This window comes from Hyperoodon ampullatus, assembly GCF_949752795.1.
Source record: "Hyperoodon ampullatus genome assembly, chromosome: 4".
In the NCBI taxonomy this organism is placed as follows: domain Eukaryota; kingdom Metazoa; phylum Chordata; class Mammalia; order Artiodactyla; family Ziphiidae; genus Hyperoodon; species Hyperoodon ampullatus.
In genome coordinates, this window is record NC_136917.1 from 65,161,610 (window position 1) to 65,180,319 (window position 18,710).

General features: G+C 38.7%; 1 protein-coding gene across 1 annotated transcript in view; it reads right to left on the reverse strand.

Moving 5' to 3' along the window:
- Positions 1–1,128: 1,128 nt before the first annotated feature.
- RAD50 (RAD50 double strand break repair protein) overlaps positions 1,129–18,710 on the reverse strand; it is a gene marked incomplete at its 5' end in the record, with an annotated part of 105,479 nt that continues 87,897 nt past the window's right edge. The window contains 4 exons of the mRNA XM_079702373.1: positions 1,129–1,464; positions 2,939–3,072; positions 5,407–5,549; positions 6,091–6,176. Of these exons, the coding sequence (XP_079558499.1) occupies positions 1,278–1,464; positions 2,939–3,072; positions 5,407–5,549; positions 6,091–6,176 (550 nt within the window). The 3' untranslated portion in view covers positions 1,129–1,277. The remainder of the gene's footprint in view (positions 1,465–2,938; positions 3,073–5,406; positions 5,550–6,090; positions 6,177–18,710) is intronic.

Consider the following 18,710-nt stretch of genomic DNA (forward strand, 5'->3'; position numbering starts at 1 on the left):
TATTATTCTCTTATGTAATTCTGAAGGCTAAAAGTCTGAAAATCAGTATAAAAGTCAAGGTGTCAGCAGGGCTGGTTCCTTTTGGAGGCTCTGAGGGACGAGTCTGTTTCTTTGCCTTTTTCAGCTTCTAGTGGTTGCCAAGTGGTTCTCGGCTCCTGGTGATTGTGCCACATGACTGACAGACTGACTCTGAAAGTCTAATTCAAAAGTGCATCACTTGGTAGCATTCTGTGTGGAATGCTTGTGAAAGGCTTCAAGTTGTCAGCTGGCAATTCCAGGGAAAGGGTATGATTAGGCTCTTATTAGAAACAACATCTGGAATGAAAATGAGGCCTGCTTTTCCAGGTCTGCTTGGATCCCACGGGGAGCCAGTCTTGACATTGAGCGAGCTCTGCTTCCCTTCCACACCAGAGTTGCATACTTGGAGAGCAATGGGGATTCATGGTAAGGCCAAACTGATAAATAGCACAGACATATGGGAAAGTTACAGACTCCTTCATGAATGCAGGTCAGGCCCCAAGTGAAGAGAGGCCTTGCTCTTGGGCAGAGCTTTCCAAACGTGGATGTGCACAGTGGGGAACTTCCTCCCTCTAGAAAGAGCCCAGGTTTGGATGACTACCTAGTAGGGATATGTGGGGAGGGAAGACAGTGGGTATTGAATTAGATAATTAAGGTTCTTTTCAAACCCTGAAGCCCCCATTCGACTACTTCAAATTTTAGTTGGGGAAACTGAGGCCCTGAGAGGGAGAGGTCACTTGCCCAGATTTATAAAGTTAAGAGCAGAGCCAAATATTAATATTCAGTCATTTCTGTCATCTTCAGATATTAATACTGATAACGCAGTTTTTTAAACCATATCCAAAGAAATAAATTTACAGGTAACACTTAACACTGACTTTTTAAATGCCCAAGCCATAAAGTATCCAGGCAGGGAACTGCTTCTCACTAATGCTTTGAGAAGTGAAAGGTGAGTAAGAAGCTTCAGATCCCATAGACTCCTTCATCAGTGCTAGGAAGGGAAGCAGGGAAGCTGAGTCCAACTGTGCTGCTGTTGAGCCCCACAGGCCTGTCAGAGGCTGCCTGGAGGGGGATGAAGTTCAGGGAATCAGTCCAAATTCCATGTGAAACAATTTTAATGATTTTTCGAACCTCTCAGACATTAAAAACCCTAGACACAAGGCTCATTTGAAAGAACATATTTTCATATTGACTAAATACCAGAAATAAGCAGTTGGCTGAGGACCCATGTTTCTAAGGCATATAAATCTTGAATGTTTTTAATGAACATTAGATCCTAGGGAACTAATATTGCATTTCACGATCTCTGAGCACTGATCAATGTTCTTCTTAATCCTGTAGAATTTCTCCACATATTCAGAACGCCCTAAGAGCTCCACAAAATCTTCATCATGAGTGATCACCAGAAGCTGGAAGTTACGCTGCTGTGAGCGACTTTTTATTATCCTGAAACAATATATTTATAACATTTTATTACTAAAGAACATACATAACCCTTCCTTTTATTTGAAAAAAGCACTGAGAACCTTGCCAGACACATAAATGTATGCTGTGTGTGATGACCAGGTTTTTCCTGTGCTGTGTGAGTATCAGGGAGGACCTCTGATAGCCCTGCAGGAAGTGGCGGTGGGGAGGGTGGTGGTGGTGGATCCAGGCCTTCAGCCCAGCCAGGTAGCAGTCCCGTCTCCTCTCCAGACAGTGGGGATGCATGACTCTTCACTCAGGTCTGGCTTAGAGACTGGTGAGAATACATGATCTAGTTTATTCTTAAAGCAGGTGGAAATGTTTAATTGAGTTTTCCTTAATATCTGTGCTGCTCAACTTTAGGGGTCTGATTATTCCTTTGCCTGGGGTTTTCTTGACCTGATACTAGTTTTCTCTGGAAGAAAATTACATTAAAAAAAAAAAAAAAGACAAGACAGACTACAGGCAAGGGGAATAACACTGTGAGCCCCACTGCCTTCTTAGGAGCTGGGTCTACTTAGAATTCTGCCACCACCAGTCACTGGATGCATCACTGGTATGACACACAGGGGGCCTGAGTGGGTGTACTGAGAACATTTTTGCTCCTTATCTATGTGCTGAGGTAATTAGTTACACATCTGAGACTTGAAAGACTTTTTCTTTTACCTAACCACTTATTTATCCCTTGCCTGGAGCTGGATGCACTTAGGTTTCAAAAGCACAAGCCCTTACTTGTTGGTCACACGGGACTACTGAGAGATGGCTGGAGAAAGGTGGCTCTGTGGCTGCTCAAGTCTCCTTCTGGCTCCATCCCGGCTATCACACAGGAAATGTTTTCTCTGCTAGAAGGAGTCTGTCTGGAGCAAGAAGTACCCAAAATAGCTTCTCTACCTCACGGAAAGTGCCTTTCCTCTGCCAGCACAGCCCATAAGCAAGGGCTGCCCATCCCTAGAGCGTGCACCCACCACAGGTGAACTATGGTGAAAAGTGTATGCAGTTTTACCCTCTGGATTCTACTTCACCACTAATACACTTTTTGAGTAAGCACTGTCATTCTTCATAGATGCTGACACATGTGAGAAGCTGGGGAAATAGTCTAAAACCCACTGTCACTACCGTTACCACCTAGAAAGGCTTTAGCAGGGAATGCTAACTCCTGTACAGGACATGTGGGCCCCTCTGGTGGGTTTACAGGAAAACCAAACAAAGCCAGGAGACCCTCACCATGGGTTTCCCTATGAACACTCTTGGGGAGATGCAGGATGTGTCTGGGGTGGCTGTTCACCATGTAGTTCTTTTTTTAAGCATCTGAAGAATTACGATCCAGGTAAAGCCTAAGGTCTGGCAAAACCAGTTTCCTCAAGGAAGACACATCTGCAGAGGATTTTCATCATAGAATTCTCTTAACCTTACTTTAAAAACTATCATAACTTGGCCCCAAATTTGAGATACTTACTCAACCAGAGCATGTGCAAGAGATTCAATGTTTTCTCGGTCAAGATTTGTCGTTGGCTCATCCAAAGCAAGGATGCCACAGTTTAAGCAGAATGTTTCAGCCAGGGCTAGGCGAATGATGAGTGAGGCTAATACCTGGAACAAAAGCACCAGAGCTTAGCTGCACTGCACATTTTTCTCATTCACCTTAGAAAAGCAGGCAGGCCTGGCATAATGTCTTTAGAAGGGAAAGGTGGGGCAATGTCACAGGATCACTGACCTTAGGTAAATCACTGCTCTTTTGTTTGGGAGAGCCTGGCACTGTGACCAAACGCTCATGCCATTCCAGAAGGTGAACTATCATTTGCATTATCTCATCCTATCATTTGCAATGAAATACAATGCTAAAAGCAGTGCTGACCCTGCACAAACACCTCACATCAGCTACAACAAAACTTCAAATTACAGACTTGAATCAGAAATGCATTAACATTTATCTGTAACTAGTAATTTTAATAATGCTATAAGATTAACAACCTTAAAAATTCATGACCTGGCTATTTTCCTGATAATGAGATTTGTTAGAAAACTTAGACATAACACATTTTCCAGACACCTTTTCTCTCAGAGACATCTTTAAATCTCTATGTTCTGTGAGATCTATGGCTCCCAAAGAGGCACCACTGCTCTAACCCACACTTAACTGTTTATGTGTATGATTCTGAGGGGGAGAGGGAAAGGAAGGGAGGGGAAAAAGTACCAGGAGTACAGAAGTATGGTTTTATTTAAGCTTGACTGTAGGAAATCCAAGCAACCCAAACTATGAGGCACTTTTGTGGTTAATAGAAGCCTAATACTAAACTAGGCCACCGCTGAAGCCATTTGAGGGTACAAGGGACAAAGAATTAAGAGTGAAGAACTAGTTTAGGAAGTATACACTACTTTCTGTGTGAGCTGTAATGCCCCCCCACCACCACCCACCCCGATTTGTGAGTGAAGGAGCATCAGTGAGTGAGTTAGTGATTTCAGAGCAGTTTATAGCTTTGCTCTGACGCTGGCCCTCTGCGGATGGGCACTTCTCTCCTGCTGCCACCTGCACCATGACCCACTCAGAGTGGGGTATGACTGGAGCTCCTGGCCCACCTCTACCAAACCATTTGTCTATTCTGTCACCCAACACCAGGGAAGCAATTACTGCTAATTAATTTTTATAATTTGGAGTAGCTATAAGAAATCTGCTTTTGTTCAGAAAGTATGTTTAATCCAAACGGACATGTTTCAAACTATTTTCTCATTCATAATTACCACAAAAAATCATCAATGCAAGTAGGGGATACTGACTGTAGATCACAAATTTGTCATTTTTGCAGACTATGATTAAGATAATAATCTGCAGATGCCTTATTAATTGGTATCAGCTGTCCGGGTTGATGACAAAATGCATACATGCATAGAGTGTCTTTAAGCAAAAATTGCAAACCTTTTATGCAAGTAACTCTGATAATGTGAGCATCCGTTTCTGGAACTATAAAATTTTGTTAAGAAAATCAGGGGTCCAGAGATGTTATCAAGTATAATGTTCTGCTTCTAATCTGAAAGGAGGAAGCTCAAAAACCTTTTTAACATCTTTTACAAACCAGTGCACAGTGAAAGAACCCAGCCTCGTACCCCAAGGATGCAGGTCCCACTTTCCCAACTCTTTGAAACTTTATTCCTCTGTGCTCTATATATCCAACCCAGGCTATCCTCCCAGAGCTTCCCATAGAGCTAGATGGTCTGGCCCAGCACTGAGTCCCTGTGTGTGTGGTGGTGGGGACAGAGGCACCTGTGGGTATCAAAGCCTTTGACCCTGGCAGACCCTTCTTTTAGATGGTCCTCAGGCCCAAAGGCTAGGCTGGGAGTGGTGGTGAGGCTACCTTCTCAATTAGACTCTTACTTATTGTACCTATGATGAGGCTACCTTCTCAATTAGACTCTTACTTATTGTAGTGCCTCATCTGGCTCAATCTAGGATCTGGTTTGCTAATACTGTATGTCACTGATTCTAAAACATACCCTTCCCCCACCCTTTGACTTCTCTGAAATGAGGATGCATCTTACAATTACAATTGAATTTTTTCTTTCTTGGTGTCACATAAAATAGTGGTGTGTCTATAACTGATAACCCAGTAACCTTATTCTCATAAGGAGTGCTGTGGAACAATGAATGGTCCTCAACTTCTTGGTTTACATTTAGGCTATCCTGAGAGACTGTTTCAGGCCCCTCTTCTAAAAACCTACTTTACATAATGTTGCAGGAAATGCTGGTTAGGATTGAGAGAGTGTAATGAGAGTGACTGAGCCTGATTCACTTTACATGGCAGCAAGGACTGCTATAAGGAGCTTCCTACCGTTCAAGGGCAACTTTGGGTGCTTCCACTGCACTGACAATGATTCCTCTTTGTCAATTCTCTGTGTACAGGTGGTTCCCTAGGCTCTTGAGATACCTGCCTTTTGTCCGGCACTGCATCGTCCTCGCATATCCAAGGGCGTGTCTCCCTTTAGCATCACCACTCGGTAGTTGTAATTCCGCCTTTTATCAGAAGCTGATACATTTTCATCGGCATCAGATCGAATTTCTATGTATTCAATATCTGACACAGAAAGAAGAAGATTTTAGGGGAACCTACACTCTGCAGTCTTTTGTCACTTGCAAACCTTATCAAAGTAAGTTACAAGCAACGTGTGAGGCTGACATTACCAGAGGAAAACACTGGCTGGTTTGGAAACTCTTTCTCTGGTGATGAAGATTCCTGGCCAGAAGCAACCAGATGCCCCAACCCTCAGTCTCAGAGGTGGCTTTTTCTTAGTTCCCCTATTAAGAGTTTCTTCCTAATGGTTTTCTTCTTATCACATTTTTGGCTTATCCCTATCTGCACTTCGACAGAACCTATTACGTCATCAACTAAATATAATGTGCACCATGGCCAAATCTGTAAGTCCTGTCAGGCTTTGGAATAGAAAACTTTGCATTTTTTTCTTGCTAAGAATTCTAAGATAAGAATTCTTAGAAAATCGGAAAGAGATGTTCAGAGAGAGGCCCAGAGGTAATACTGGCATGATGAGCAGTCTTATGAGGCAAGAGCTGGATATAGGGCTTTAGAAAGAGCATTCATGATACACCATGTTAATTACCTTGTCCACGATAGGTACTTCGCCAAAGGTCACGAATAATTTTGTTGATTTCTTCCATTTTCATACTGTGAAATTTCATTATTGCTCTGGAAAAAGCCATTGATACTTTAAAGATAACATTATAACAATAAATTTAACAGTATTATTTAAAAATATGCAATGTATTAATAATGTATATAATAAGTAATATCATGAGATAAAATCCCCAATATTCTCAATGATAAAAGTAGAATATAGTAAGAGCTAGAAAAAATAAACAGAACCAAAACCTTGCTATTGGCTAGTATGGCAAACTCTCAGGCATATATAATTCTAGCACTCTGGAGTCCTTATCCTTCTCCATTTTCACTCTCTATGATATGACAAACACTCCCTTAAATGCTCAAATACTGTGAAAACTTCTGAAACAATTTTTTAGGAGACATTTCTTAGGCTTAATGGAAGGACTGTCTACAACTGGTTATAGGAAGCCCTGCTGAACAGATGACAGTGAGTTAAAGAGGGGACAGGAGGTGTACAGGGTCCCTTAGTCTATGGGAAAATAGGTGAATCTCTGGAATTGCTGCCCTTTTTCTCTTCTATTATTATTAAGGTTGACCAAAGTCAACCTCTTAAGCTGCTTTTATTTCTCAGATCTGTAAGCTTTTTACCAACCAGAAGTGTTGGTTCAGAGAGGGTGATAAAGAGGCTTAAGCTGAGCTGAGCCTCAAAACTTTTATTTTCCCTTCCTAGTTGAAGATTCAGAAACCCTAACTCCAAATATGTGCATTAACTTTCTTTGACCATGGCACCCCTCTGCCCCCACAACACTCTTAAAATACTAGTAGTTTCGAAACACTAAAAAGAAGAAAAGAAATGTCTGTAAAAACAAAAGTAGCCTGTCAAAATCTAACACTGTTCTTACTAGAGTCACCTTTCGTCAAAAAGCCCTTAGGTTATTTGGAACTGGGTTTATGAATTAATAAATGTTGCACCAGTCACAAAAAGGCAAACATCACTGCCATTACCATACAAAGGATGTGAGGTGGACATACTTCCATTTACAAGTCTCTTAACTGATACATACAAAAAAAGAAACTGAATGTAATACTACTGCCTCTGCAGAATCATTTCATGATCTTCCGGTTTACCAGCAAAAGAGAAAGAAATGACTCAACATAAATACATTTTAAATATCAGATGAAGGATTGTGAAGTAATAAAAACCAGAAAAAAACATATTCTGCTTGTTGATGAGAATGCAACAAGTCTCCATTTTCTATTTTATGCATCTATCTCAGTCTCAGATTTTATACTTCTGTCAAAAAGACAGACACAACTTCTAAGTATTTGTTTAAAAAAAACAAACCTCAGAGAATGTTCTTGAGACCAATCATGTAATGCTTAGCTTTATACATTACGATCTTGATTTTTCAAATGACTTTTCAAAAATGTCATCTTTCCATTCAAGTTAAAAATCTTCCATAATCAACATAAATAAGCACTCTCAATGTGGAGAACAAGCTCCAGGTGGGGCACAGATGTCCCAGGTGCACACACATAGCCTACACCACAGCTCCCTGGTACAACAGAGGTGGTACATCCTCGCCCATGGGTAGGTCTGCTGAGAGACAACAATGCAGGAAAAAGCTCTAGTCCTTTGAGGGATCCAGACTCACCAACGATCATGGCAGACAGTGGATGCCCACTACTGTTGGCTGGACCATTCACTTATCTTTGTATCTTATCTCTCTGCTAATATGGAGCTTACAACCCCACTGTGCAATGATTACAGTAACTGCATTAATCTACTTGAAGGAATAACAATGATAAGTGGCTACTAGTGATGAGCATTTACCTTATGTAAGGTACAATTATGCTAAATAATCATATTTTATCTCATTTAATCCTTACTACAATACTGAGAGTTAGATTTGGTTATCTCCATTTTACCATTAAGAAAACAGATTCTCTAACAATGAATTTTCTAAAAAAGAAATAAATCAATCCTGTTTACAATAGCATCAAAAACAATAAAGTACTTAGGAATAAATTTAACTAAGGAGGTGAAAGATCTCTACTATGAAAACTACAAGACCCTGATTAAAGAAAATGAAGGCAGAAATAAACAGAAAGGCGGGAATTCCCTGGCACTCCAGTGGTTAGGACTCTGTGCTTTCACTGCTGAGGGCATGGGTTCGATCCCTGGTCAGGGAACTAAGATCCCACAAGACACACAGCAGGGCCAAAAAATTAAAAAAAAATTAAAAATTTAAAAAAGGAAAGGTATCTCATGTTCATGGATTATAAGGATTAATATTGTTAAAATGTCAATACTACCCAAAGCCATCGATAGATACAATGCAATCCATATCAAGATTCCAAGGCATTTTTTACAGAAATAGAAAAAAAACACTCCTAAAACTCATATGGAACCATGAAAGACCCCAAATAGCCAAACAAACACTGAGAAAGAACAACAAAGCAGGAGGTATCACACTTCCTGATTCCAAGCTATACCATAAAGCTATAGTAATTAAAACAGTACGGTACTCCCACACACCTATGGACAATCTATGACAAAGGAGGCAAGAACATACAATGGAGAAAAGACAGTCTCTTCAATAAGTGGTGCTGGGAACACTGGACAGCTACATGTAAAAGAATGAAATTAGAACATTCTCTAACACCATATACAAAAATAAGCTCAAAATGGATCAAAGGCCTAAATGCAAGACCAGATACTATAAAACTTCTAGAGGAAAAACACAGGCAGAACACTCTGAAATAAATCACAGGGCTTCCCTGGTGGCACAGTGGTTAAGAATCTGCCTGCCAGTGCAGGGGACATGGGTTCAATCCCTGGTCCAGGAAGATCCCACATGACATGGAGCAATTAAGCCCATGCGCCACAACTACTGAGCCTGCGCTCTAGAGCCTGTGAGCCACAACCACTGAGCCCAAGTGCTGCAACTACGGAAGCCTGCATGCCTAGAGCCCACGCTCTGCAACAAGAGAAGCCACTGCAATGAGAAGCCTGTGCACTGCAACGGAGAGTAGCCCCCACTCCCCACAACTAGAGAAAGTGTGCGCACAGCAACAAAAACCCAACACAGCCAAAAATAAATAATAAATAAAATTTTTTTAAAAAATCACAGCAATACCTTTTTGGATCCATCTCCTAGAGTAATGAAAATAAAAATAAACAAATGGCACCTAATTAAACTTACGAGCTTTTGCACGCAAAAGAAACGATAAAACGAAAAGACAGCCCACAGAATGGGAGAAAATACTTAAAAATGAAGCGACCAACAAGGGATTAATCTCCAAAATATACACACAGCTCATGCAGTTCTGTATCAGAAAAACAAACAACCCAATCAAAAAATGGGTGGAAGATCTAAACAGACATTTCTCCAAAGAAGACACATAGATGACCAAAACGCAACAGCCAAGATGCTCAAGGTCGCTTAATTATTAGAGAAATGCAAATCAATACTATGATGTATCACCTCACACTGATCAGAATGGCCATCATCAAAGTCTACAAATAATAAATGCAGAAGAGGGCATGGAGAAAAGGGAACCCTCGTACATTGTTGGTGGGAATGTAAATTGGTACAACCATTATGGAGAACAGTATGGAAGTTCCTTAAAAAACTAAAAATAGAACTACCATATGATCCAGCAATCCCACTCCTGGGCATATATCCAGAGAAAAACATAATTTGAAAAGATATATGCACCCCAATGTTTGCTGCAGCACTATGGATAAGGAATGGATAAAGATGATGTGGTACATATATACAATGGAACATTATTCAGCCATAAAAAGAATGAAATAATGCCATTTGCAGCAACATAGACAGACCTAGAGATTTTCATACCAAGTGAAGTAAGCCAGACAAAGAATGACAAATATCATATGATATCACTTATATGTGGAATCTGAAAAAACAAAAAACAGATTAAAATGAACTTATTTACAAAACAGAAAAAGACCCACAGATGTAGAAAACAAACTTACGGTTACCAAAGGGGAAGGGGGGAGGGGAGGGATAAATTAGGATGATGGGATTAACATATACACACTGCTATATGCAATACAGAGAACCACAACGACCTACTGTATAGCACAGGGAGCTATACTCAATATTTTGTAATAACCTATAAGGAAAAAGAATCTGTAGGGGCTTCCCTGGTGGCACAGTGGTTAAGAATCCGCCTGCCAATGCAGGGGTCATGGGTTCGAGCCCTGGTCTGGGAAGATCCTACATGACGCAGAGCAACCAGGTCCACGTGCCACAACTGCTAAGCCTGTGCTCTAGAGCCCGCGAGCCACAACTACTGAGCCCATGTGCCACAACTGCTGAAGCTCGCGTGCCTAGAGCCCATGCTCCACAAGAGAAGCCACCAAAATGAGGAGCCTGCGCACCACAACAAGGAGTGGCCCCCGCTCGCTGCCAACTAGAGAAAGCCTGCACACAGCAACAAAGACCCAATGCAGCCAAAATAAAACAAACAAACAAATAAATAAATAAATTTATGTATATATAAAAAGAATCTGTAAAAGAATATATATATGTATAACTGAATCACTGCTGTACACCTGAAACTAACACAACATTGTAAATCAACTATATTTCAATATAACAAAAAAGACTTACAAAAAAACCCAGTATGGTACCGGCATAAAAACAGACAAACAGACCAAGAGAACACAATCGTCAGCCCAGAAATTAACCCAAGCACATATGGTAAATTAATATTTGACAAGGGAGCCAAAAATACTCAATGGAGAAAGGACAGTCTCTTCAATGATGGTGTTGGGAAAATTGGATATTCACATGTAAAAGAATGAAACTTGATCCCTATTTTACACCACTCACAAAAATAAACTCTAAATGGATCAAAGACTTAAATGTAAAACCTGAAACTGTGAAGCTCCTAGAAGAAAGCTCCTTGACATGGGTCTTGGTAATGATTCTTTGGGAATCACACCCTACAGCACAAGCAACAAAAAATAAACAAGTGGGACTACATCAAACTAAAAAGTGTTTGCACAGCAAAAGAAGCCAACAAAGTGAAAAGACAACCTTTAGAATGGGAAAAAATATTTGAAAACCATGTATTTGATAAGGAGTTAATGTCCAAAGCCCATAAAGAACCCATACAACTTGGAAACAAACAAAAAATCCAATTTAAAAATGGGCAAAAGACCTGAATAGACATTTTTCCAAAGAAGTTATACGAATGGCCAACAGGTACATGAAAAAAGATGCTCACAGTCATTAGGGAAATGCAGATTAAAACCACAATGAGGGACTTTCCTGGTGGTCCAATGGAAAGAATCCGCCTTACAATGCAGGGGACGCAGGTTCAATCCCTGGTCAGGGAACTAAGATCCCACATGCTGCAGGGCAACTAAGCCCATGTGCCACAACTAGAGAGAGAAAACCCACACGCCACAATGAAGAGCCATCGTGCTGCAACAAAAGATCCTGTGTGGTGCAACTAAGACCTGATGCAACCAAAATAAAATAAATAAATAAATAAATAATCTTAAAAAAAAACCAAAAACCACAATGAGATATCACCTCACACCTCTCAGAACAGCCATCACCAACAAGAGATAACAAATGATGGCATGAATATGGAGAAAGGGAAACCCTTGTGCACTGTTGGTGGGATGGACTGTAAATTGGTACAGCCACTGTGGAAAACAGTATAGAGGTTCCTAAAAAAATTAAAACTAGAACTACCATATGCTCTAGCAATTCCACTTCTGGGGATATATCCAAAGGAAATGAAGACACTATCTCGAAAAGTTATCTGCACCCCTGTGCTCATAGCAGCATTGTTTACAATAGCTAAGACACGGAAACAATCTAAGTGTCCATTGTTGGATGAATGGATAAAGAAGATGTGAGATATATACCTATATGTATCTATATCTATATATATCTAAATCTATATCTATAACATATCTCTATATACACACATACACATACATACATACAATGGAATATTATTCAGCCATAAAAAACAAGGAAGTCCTACCATTGGGGACAACGTGGATGGACCTTGAAGGCATTATGTTAAAAGAAGTAAGTCAGACAGAAGAAGACAAGATCTCACTTATATGTGGAATTTAAAAACAAAACAGGGACTTCCCTGGTGGTGCAGTTGTTAAGAATCCGCCTGCCAATGCAGGGGACATGGGTTCAATCCCTGATCCAGGAAGATCCTACATGCCACAGAGCAACTCCTGTGCACCACAACTACTGAGCCTGTGCTCTAGAGCCCACGTGCCACAACTACTGAATCTGCATGCCACAACTACTGAAGCCCATGCACCTACAGCCCGTGCTGCGCAACAAGAGAAGCCACCGCAATGAAGAGTAGCCCCCGCTCACCGCAACTAGAGAAAGCCCGCATGCAGCAATGAAGACCCAACGTAGCCAAAATTAAAATAAATTTAAAAAAATAAAACAAAACACCAGACTCATAGAAAAAGAGACTGATCTGTGATTACCAGAGGTGGGGGCATGGGGAGATGGGGAAATTGGATGAAGGTGGTCAAAAGGTACAAACTTCCACTTATAAGATAAATATGTACTAGGAATGTAATGTACAACATGATGACTGTACTTAACACTGCTGTATGACATGTAAGAAAGTTGTGAAGAAAGTAGATCCTAAGAGTTCTCATCACAAGGAAAAAAATTGTTTTTCCTTTCTTTTTATTTTTTCTATAGGAGATGATGGATTTTAACTAAACCTACTATAGTAATCATTTCATAATATGTGTATATCAAACCATCACTCTGTATACCTTAAACTTATACTGTGATGTATGTTAATTATTTCTCAGTAAAATAAAACAAGGAGGGGGGAGAAAACTGAGATTTAATCAAGTTAGTAATATGCTCAAGATCAGAGAAAAATAGGATATTAACAGTCCTTGAATATAATTAAAATTAAAAAGGCAGTCAAAATGCCGTCTTTAAAGTCATCAGGCTCAGACGGTTTTATAAGTGAATGTTATCAATTCTTCAAGGTGCAGCTAGCTCCCAAGTATATAAAGTATTACACAGCAAGGAGAAACATAAGTAAAAAGAGAGAAAAAAAAAGTATAGGCCTATTTTGCTTATGAATATAGATAAAAACATTCTAAATAAAATCAAATTTAGGACTGAAGGTGTTAAAAACAATGTATCATGACCAAATAGTGTTTATCCCAAGAAACCAAGAACAGTACAACAGGAAAAAAAAAAAATTTACTGCATTAAGAGATTAAAAGAAAAAAATTATCTCAATAGGTGTCAAAAAGTATGTTATAACACTGAGTTTTGATAAAACTCCTCAATAAGAGAAAAACAGAAAATTTTCTTAATTAGACAAAATGACTATTAGATAGCCACATCAAGCATCAAAATTTAATGTTAAAATATACAAAAGTGTTCCTCCTAAAGCTAAGAACAAAAGATACCTCTTATTATTGCTACTCTAAAATAATGTCCTGGAGATGCCTAACAATTGAGCAAGACAATAAAAAGAAATGAAGACTAAATGAGGGGAACAAAAACAGCAACTTGTCATTGTTTCTGCAGATGATATAACTGTACACTCAGAAAACCTAAGAAATCAACTGAAAAACTATTAAGACTAATAAGGTGGTCAGAAATACAATAAACATACATTACCTAGTAGCAAAATCCAATAGGAAACATAATAGAAAATAGGATCCTATTCATGGTGGCAATAAAAACTATGAAATACCAAGGAATAAATCTAACAAAAAGGTACAGGATCTAGATGAAAAGCTATAAAACTTTACAATAGGACAACAAACAAACAAAAAACACCCTGAATAAATATGAGAGACATACTATAGCGGTCCAAAATGGGAGATTCAATATTGCAAAGGTGTCCATTTTCCCCCAAGTAATCCATAAATTAAATGCAATCCAAACAAAACTCCCAACAAGATTAAATAATATTTTTAAATGAAACCCACAAGGTGACTCTAAAGTTCATATTTGAGAGATAATGCAAATGAATAAAATCATAGTACTGGGACAGGAATAAAAACTAAATAAATACACACAGAACTTTAGTGTTTATAACTGACATTTCAAATCAATGGGACAGGTTTTAATAGTGTTGGAAAGAGGAAAAAATTAAAATTATATCACTATCCTTTATCAAATTTCAAATAAAATTCATATAAATTAAAAGATTAAAAATAAATGAGACTATTAAAAGAAAACATTTTTGTAACCGTAGGATTGGGAAGGCCCTTGTAATTGAGAAGTCATAAATAAAAAGACTAAAGATCTGTCTACCTAAAAATTAAGTCACAAATAACATCATAAAGAAAGTTAATGGACAAATGACAAACTGGGAATAACTCCTTGATATGTATGTGAAAAGGATTAATATCTAGAATCCATTTTTTAAAATGATACAAATCACTTAGGAAAAGACAACCTAATAGAAAAATTGGCAAAGAGATGTGAATAGGCAATTCTTGGAGAAGAAATACAAACAGCCAACATATGAAAAGACATTTAAATTTAAGCTATTAAACAGGGAAATGTAAATTGAAGTGAGAGCATTTTTGGTGTAACAGACTGTGAAAAATTAAAAAGGTTGATAGTATGAAAATCAGACAAAGAAATGGGTACTTTCATACATTACTGGTAGAAACATAAACTTTGTGCTTTTGGAAGGCAATGTGGCACTAACAAGTAAAAAATATACATACCCTCTGACCCAGTAATTCTATTTCTAAGAAGCTATCTTTCTGATATATCTGCACAAGTGTGCAAAGACATACATTGTAGCATTATCTGTAGTAGCAAGCATTTAAAGGCTTCCTAATATGTCTATCAGTGGTTAAATAAAGTAGGTAATATCCATTTTATAGAATATTATGCAGCCATTAAAGATAATGAGTTATTTACATATATGAACATGATTTTCATCACATGGTAAAGTGGAAAAAAAACAACAAAAAACAGCTACAGTGTAATACTATTCACACAAAACAAAAAAGATTTGTGTGTACATTCATGCAAAAGCACTGTGAAGGAAACGAAAATATGTCACCAATGTAATACTACTTAAGCGCTGATAAATGTTAGACATTGTCAAGGAAATGAACTGAAGTCCCAGCTTGAACCATGTTCTGTGATTTGAAGAATAATGGAGTGGAGGAAGCATAAATATCTGTAATACAAGGCTGAATGGGTTAAGTGGCACAAAATATTATGGCGTACAAAGGAAGGAAAAAGTTACATGTTTGGGAAGGGCTCTATCAAGGTAACATTCAAAGAACGAGAAACAACATAGTAAAATGCAAGGTGTCTTAAAGAAACAAAATTATTCAGTTTGGTTAGAATATAGTGAGTAGTGAGAGATGAAATGGGAAAGGCCAGGTGTGGAAGTCTTTCCTAAAATTAGAAGAGAATAGCTACCACCACCTTTAAAAAAATTAACCTGGTAGAAGTTTAACAGGGGTGGGAGGGATAATGAGATGGGGGAAGTTACCACAGTAATACAGGTAAGAGTTAAGGAGGGCTTGACTTAGGCATGGGCTGTGGAAGAAAAGCAGCTCTGAAACAGAACTGTGCAGGAACCCTGTGGGAGCTGACTGCTGACTGAACTATACAGACCCAAAGATTAACCTAACACACTTTTTAGCACTTGGACTTTACAAGTAACTAACATTTAAGAATGACCTTGAAGGTCCATGACCTCTAGTAAACTATCATTCTGCTGAGGCAAAGATATAAATTTCATGGGCTGGAAACTATTGTGGGTAAGTGGTCATCTGGCTGGTTGCATCAGCACCACCATGTGTCTGGAGTGTGCATGTCATTCAGTTAAATGCATATAGTACCAACTCATATTAAGTGTATGTTTTGTGAAAACTGATTCCCAAAATAAAATGAAAAGGTCTAAGATCTAAGAAAATAGTGATTTATGAATCAATCTTATATTTAAATATTCTTAAGAATCTGAAAGATTTCCTTGAAAATTTCAGTAACAATCTGTTGCATTTTATGAGGACAAATGATGGTTTTAGTGGTATTTATAATTTTGGTGATCCATGAAAGTCTTAGGATGTGATCCTCACAAATGACAAAGGCCTAATATATTTACTGTTTTAAGGGAGGCACAATGAGGCCAAAAGACAGAAAGACAAATACCAGTGAAACTATTCTATATGATACTATAATGGTAGTCACATGTCATTAAATATTTGTCTAAACCCACAGAATGTACAACACCATGAGTGAACTCTAATGTGAACTACAGATTTTGGTGAGTATGATGTGTGAATGTAGGTTCTTCAAATGTACCACTCTGGTAAGGGATGTTGATAGTGGGGTAGGCTATGGTTGGGGTGGGGGGAGGCAGAGATATACGGGAAATCTCTGTACTTTCTGCTCAATTTTGCTGTGAATCTAACACTGCTCCAAAAAATAGTCTATTTAAAAAAGAGAGAAAGGGGTATGCGCTAGTGTAGTATGTAGAGCTGTTTTCATCCATGCCACTCCTTCCTTCTTCACACAGACACCTCCTTTGAATGCCAAGCTAACTATACTGTCCTTCAGCACCTCTTTGCACCATGGCTTCTGCCCCAGCAATTTCTAGATGATTTTCCTTTGTGTTCTAAGCTAACTGCCTCCACACTTGGACCTGTAATGAAAAGCTTCTGCAAGCCTCGGAGTAACCTACTTTCTAAGTACACATGGGTTCTAGCTTGATGTCACAAATGAAGCACATTAGGCATCCCCAGGACAGTAGTTCAGGGTTTTTGCTGCTGCCCTGCTCTGAGGCCACTTTTAAAATCATCTCAGGACTTAGTCATTAGCAGAGAATTGAATGCCTGAAATAGAGTCATTAGACCAAATGTCATTAGGTCATCAGTCATTAGGTAGACCAAAATCTCACCTGCCAGGAAAAGACCCTTCCAGCTCTTACATCTTTCGTATTTTAGCCATCTCCAGGACTCAAACTACTGAGGAAGGTTAGTTACCATTTTGCAAAATTTGAACTGGATTTCCTCATGTCTCAAGCTATTTCAGTAAATAAAATAGTAATTAAAAGGGCCAAATACATGTGTGCCTTCCTAATAAAAAAATTCATTCAGAAGTAGGATAAAAACAAATTCATGAAGATTACCTAAGCTGGACAAAAGCAGTAGAAAAGATTATACTTACAAAAGACATTTGCCAACAGTATTATCCTCATCTTTGTATATAAAATTGTACCTAACTATGAGATATACAGGTTGCCAAAAAATTGGCTAAGATCAATTTTGATTGAATACTCTTCTCTACTGTAGTTACCACCGTGAGAATTTCCTGTCTTCCTACATTTAGGTCAGTGGAAGCCCTCTAATATAAAGGAAGTGATATGATGAGTATCACATTCTACTGAGTATCACGTTCCAAACTAATAGTGGTTTTTATTACTTAGCACAATTTAAAATCTCTAACTTGCCAAACTTAAGTTGCATATTTAAAAGAAAAATGTCCTCTTTTTCTGGATAAAACCTTTAAGACTATTAAACGAATTTCCTGAAACACTTAAAACTGTTGAATTGCTGTACTTCCTTTAGCCAAACTCTCAAATATCAGCTTTTAAAATTCAGGCAATGGGCCACCCACTATTAACACAGTGCTTGATAAATATTTGGTTAAGAAAACCTGCGAGTGTGAAATGCCACCAGCTATCATTTGGTTTTGTAATCTACTTATTTGATGCTACAGGGGCTGCTGATGTGAAACTGTACCGTATCCAAGACAAGAATGAGAATGGTGGCCATGAGGTGAGTCCTGGTTAAAGCCCTCACCCCCAAGCTCTCCTTGAGTGTAAGAAGCCAGGCTCTGAAAAGACTCAAAGAGAGTTGGCTGCCTTGGATGCAAAACTTACATGTCTCCACTGAGTCTCAGAAGAAATATGACTTAATGTGCAACATTCCACATTTGGGGGAAAATGACAGTGGAACACTTTGGGGATAGGGTAGAACAGTGTACTTTCATATATTCAAAAATCACTTCATTTTAATTGATGTCTTCTTTTAAGGGAGTGGATAAGGGATAATAAATTCTAAATAATGGATGTTTTCCCCCTTCTTATCTAGTGTGTCTCTGACCATTGGCAATGCTTACAATCAGTGATTGTTTTAGATGATTACTAATAACAGATGGTAATCAGCTTTTCTTGAAAATGCACTGCTAATTTCCTGTGTTACCTTAAATAGACAGATGAAGGCAACAATTACAATGACTACGTGCTTCTTCTAAGAGGTGAAACAATATGGGAAATTTTGGACCTTACTTTCTTCTAGGTGAGAAGGCAAATTTAAGGCTCACAGTATAAACCTTAAGAAGATTTGCAAGCATAAGCCCATAAACACTCAGTTTTGGAGAAATCAGTACCACTTCTTTTCTTCTCAGTTAGAAGAACCCATCTGATAACCAGATAACAGAACTCAGTAAACAGCCTGACTTTGTTCCTTAGGCAAGCCTAAATTGCTGGAAAGCACCACTGTACCTCCCCACCCCCACAAGCTCCTGGCTGGCCCCATCAAGCTCCCTCACATGCCCTCACTCCGCTCAGTGT